Here is a 3,808-nt window from a genome sequence, read left to right as displayed (position 1 = left end):
TAGCTAAGTAAGTAAAGGCGTGGATTTATTAAAGAATATTTTTTGAGGGTCTATACGGGCGTGTATTTTTTAAAGAATATTTTTGAGGGTTTATAGGGGCGTGGATTTTTATAAGAATATTTTTTGAGTGTCTATAGGGGCGTGCATTTTTTAAAGAATATTTTTTGAGGGCCTATAGGGGCGTGGATTTTTTAAAGAATATTTTTTGAGGGTCTATAGGGGCGTGGATTTTTTAAAGAATATTTTTTGAGGGTCTATAGGGGCGTGGATTTTTTTAAGAATATTTTTTGAGGGTCTATAGGGGCGTGGATTTTTTAAAGAATATTTTTTGAGGGTCTATAGGGGCGTGGATTTTTTAAAGAATATTTTTTGAGTGTCTATAGGGGCGTGGATTTTTTAAAGAATATTTTTTGAGGGTCTATAAGGGCGTGGACTATTGAGGCGTGGATTTTTTAAAGAATATTTTTTGGAAGGACTATTGAGGCGTGGATTTTTTAAAGAATATTTTTTGGAAGGACTATTGAGGCGTGGATTTTTTAAAGAATATTTTTTGGAAGGACTATTGAGGCGTGGATTTTTTAAAGAATATTTTTTGAGGGTCTATAGGGGCGTGGATTTTTTAAAGAATATTTTTTGAGTGTCTATAGGGGCGTGGATTTTTTAAAGAATATTTTTTGGAAGGACTATTGAGGCGTGGATTTTTTAAAGAATATTTGTTAAAGGTCTATAGAGGCGTGGATTTTTTAAAGAATATTTTATGATGGTCTATAGAGGTGAGGACTTTCTAGAGAATATTTTTTGAGGGACTGTAGAGGCGGGGACTTTTTAGAGAATATTTTCAGCCGTGGATTTTTTATAGAATGTTTTGTTTCAGGAACTTTCAAGCAGCTACCCTGGGCTTTTTTGAAATTGTTTGTGAATGTTTGTTCATATTTTGTTCGGAAAATATTCATTATTATTACAAATTAAGTTATCAGACATTATAATTATATGTTTTCGATTAGTAGGACTAATTATCTTTGTTTACTAAACACTACAATAATTGTTCAATTAAATTGTTTAAAATCTTAATGAGCCAGAGTGTAAATAAAAGGATATTTTTGTGCCAAGGGGTGTTTTATTTTGCCGAGAGCCATTGAACGTAACAAAAACAACATCAAAGTTTTGGGTGTAAAAATAATAAAAAAAATATTATTTTAAACTTCGGATATTGTCCCAATAAACTTGAACGTCCAACGATGGCTATAATCGAGCGTTTTTTTGAAGATTTTGTATACCTACCATGTTTGCTGCAGAAAACATTGGGCTTTGATTTCCAAGGCTTACCACGTTCGTGGTTGATGAAGTACCTAATGAAATTGTATTTCCTATTCGCGCTGCTCTCCTGTTTATATACCACCTATTTTGTGGCCAATATAGCCTTAACCGAAATTCTAAGCAGATCTGAGGATTTACCATTAATTCTACGACTCATCGATGATATTTTTCACAATCTCTTTGGAATAGTTAAAAGTTTGGTTTTCTTTTACAACTTAAAATCGAATCGAAAGTTATTCCAAAGATTAAAGGAAATTTTCCCCACCTCTCTAGCAGATCGTATGGCCTATGATGTAAATGCATATTTTTGGCCAAAGTGGATTACCAACACCGTCTACATGCAATGCTTTGCCATTGCTGTGATAGTCTTTTCACCATTGGCTGTGGCCTTGGTGGAATATTTTGTGGGCCTGCTGAAGGAGGGCTTTGCTAATGCTGAATTTGGTTATCACATTTTGTACGGGGATCACATGTATATCGTTGATCATCATAATCCTTTGGTTTATATATTCATCTATTCGTTATTGGTAATGGGAACTCATTACGCTGTTATTTTTAATATTTCTCCCGACATTTGGCTCGTGGCCTATGCCATTCAGCTGTGCATGCATTTCGATTATATTTCAAGGAATTTGGAAGAATATAAATGGCAGGAAGGAGGAGCTAAAAAGGATTTACACGTTGTGAGGAAATTGGTGCGGAAACATGAAGTTTTATTGGAGTAAGTAGAAAATAACTTGATAAGGGATTTAACAAAATCCATGTACCACGGAGGCCAGGATTTTGTAATTATTAATTTTTCCAAAGCGTGGATTTTTTAAATAATAATTTTTCCAAGGACAAACAAGGCGTGGATTTGTTAAAGAAGAATTTTTCCAAGGACCAACAAGGCGTGGATTTTTTAAAGAAGAATTTTCTAAAAGACCAACAAGGCCTGGATTTTTTAAAGAAGAATTTTTCCAAGGACCTACAAGGCGTGGATTTTTTAAAGAGGAATTTTTCCAAGGACCAACAAGGCGTGGATGTTTAAAGAAGAATTTGTCCAAGGACCAACAAGCCGTTGATTTTTAACGAAGAATTTGTCCAAGGACCAACAAGGCGTTGATTTTTAAAGAAAAATTTCTCCAAGGACCAACAAGCCGTTGATTTTTAAAGAATAATATTAAGGATATTAAGGAAGACCTCTTTTATAATTTGTATAATCGCACTCTATATTTTTTGTATTTCCAGACTCGCCCACGACTTACGGCAAAACATCAGTTTACTCATTCTGGTTATGCTATTCTCAACAGTAGCAACACTATTCGGGGCAGGGATTTACGTTCTTACTCAGGGAGTAAATTCAGACATACTTGGCTATTTGGCATTTTTACCAACAACTGTGGGTCAATATTTTATGGTCTGCTATTATGGACAATTAATTATCAATAAGGTATAATACGAACTCCTATATAACTACGAAAAATAATTTATTTGTATCCTCCTTCTAGAGTTTAAAAATTGCCGAAGCTGCCTATGATCAAGCTTGGTACAATGCTTCTCGAAGCTATAAGAAATCGATAATGGTAATTATGGGTAGAGCTCAACGTCAGTGTGAAATAAATGCTGGCGGATTTCAAACCACCAATTTAAAGGCATTTGAGGGGGTAAGTTTTCGGTATATAGTTTTCGTAGAATAATATTGTTATAATCCTTTTCTTTTTCTAGGTTATGCGTATAACATTTCAATTGTTCACTGTGTGGCGTAGCCTTATGGAAAAGAAATGAAAAAAATGTGAATAAATAATTTATGGAGATTTGTATTTTCGGAAAGTATTTGAATGTACAAAAAATTAAAATAAAATTTGTCCTAGAAAAAATTAATTTTAAAAAAATCACTTCTTTTTGGTATGGTCCTAGAAAAAATTAATTTAAAAAAAAATCACTTCTTTTTGGTTTGGTCCTAGAAAAATTGAATTATTAAAAAACACCCCTTTTTTGCTTGGTCCTTGAAAAAATTCTTCTTTAAAAAGTCCACGCCTTGTTGGTTCTTGAAAAAATTCTTCTTTAAAATGTCCACGCCTTGTTGGTTCTTGAAAAAATTCTGCTTTAAAAAGTCCACGCCTTGTTGGTCCTTGAAAAAATTCTGCTTTAAAAAGTCCACGCCTTGTTGGTCCTTGAAAAAATTCTTCTTTAAAATGTCCACGCCTTGTTGGTCCTTGAAAAAATTCTTCTTTAAAATGTCCACGCCTTGTTGGTCCTTGAAAAAATTAAGCTTTAAAAAGTCCACGCCTTGTTGGTCCTTGAAAAAATTCTTCTTTAAAAAGTCCACGCCTTGTTGGCCCTTGAATAAATTCTTCTTTAAAAAGTCTACGTCTTGTTGGTCCTTGAAAAAATTCTTCTTTAAAAAGTCCACGCCTTGTTGGTCCTTGAAAAAATTCTTCTTTAAAAAGTCCACGCCTTGTTGGTCCTTGAAAAAATTCTCCTTTAAAAAGTCCACGCCTTGTTGGTG

At 33.7% G+C, this 3,808-nt stretch overlaps 1 protein-coding gene across 1 annotated transcript; it reads left to right on the top strand.

Moving 5' to 3' along the window:
* The first annotated feature begins 1,238 nt into the window (after positions 1-1,238).
* Positions 1,239-3,084, top strand: LOC133323531 (odorant receptor 49a-like). The gene is made up of 4 exons (XM_061532449.1): positions 1,239-2,038; positions 2,548-2,749; positions 2,808-2,963; positions 3,025-3,084. The coding sequence occupies exons 1-4, from the start codon at positions 1,239-1,241 to the stop codon at positions 3,082-3,084; spliced, it is 1,218 nt and encodes a 405-aa protein (XP_061388433.1).
* The last annotated feature ends 724 nt before the right edge of the window (positions 3,085-3,808 follow it).

Source organism: Musca vetustissima, unplaced genomic scaffold (assembly GCF_032173495.1).
Source record: "Musca vetustissima isolate MV318-11 ecotype Yass unplaced genomic scaffold, APGP_CSIRO_Mvet_v1 utg7851, whole genome shotgun sequence".
Lineage (NCBI taxonomy): Eukaryota > Metazoa > Arthropoda > Insecta > Diptera > Muscidae > Musca > Musca vetustissima.
Note: the sequence above shows the minus strand (reverse complement) of the source record. Positions and strands in the feature narration are given on the sequence as shown.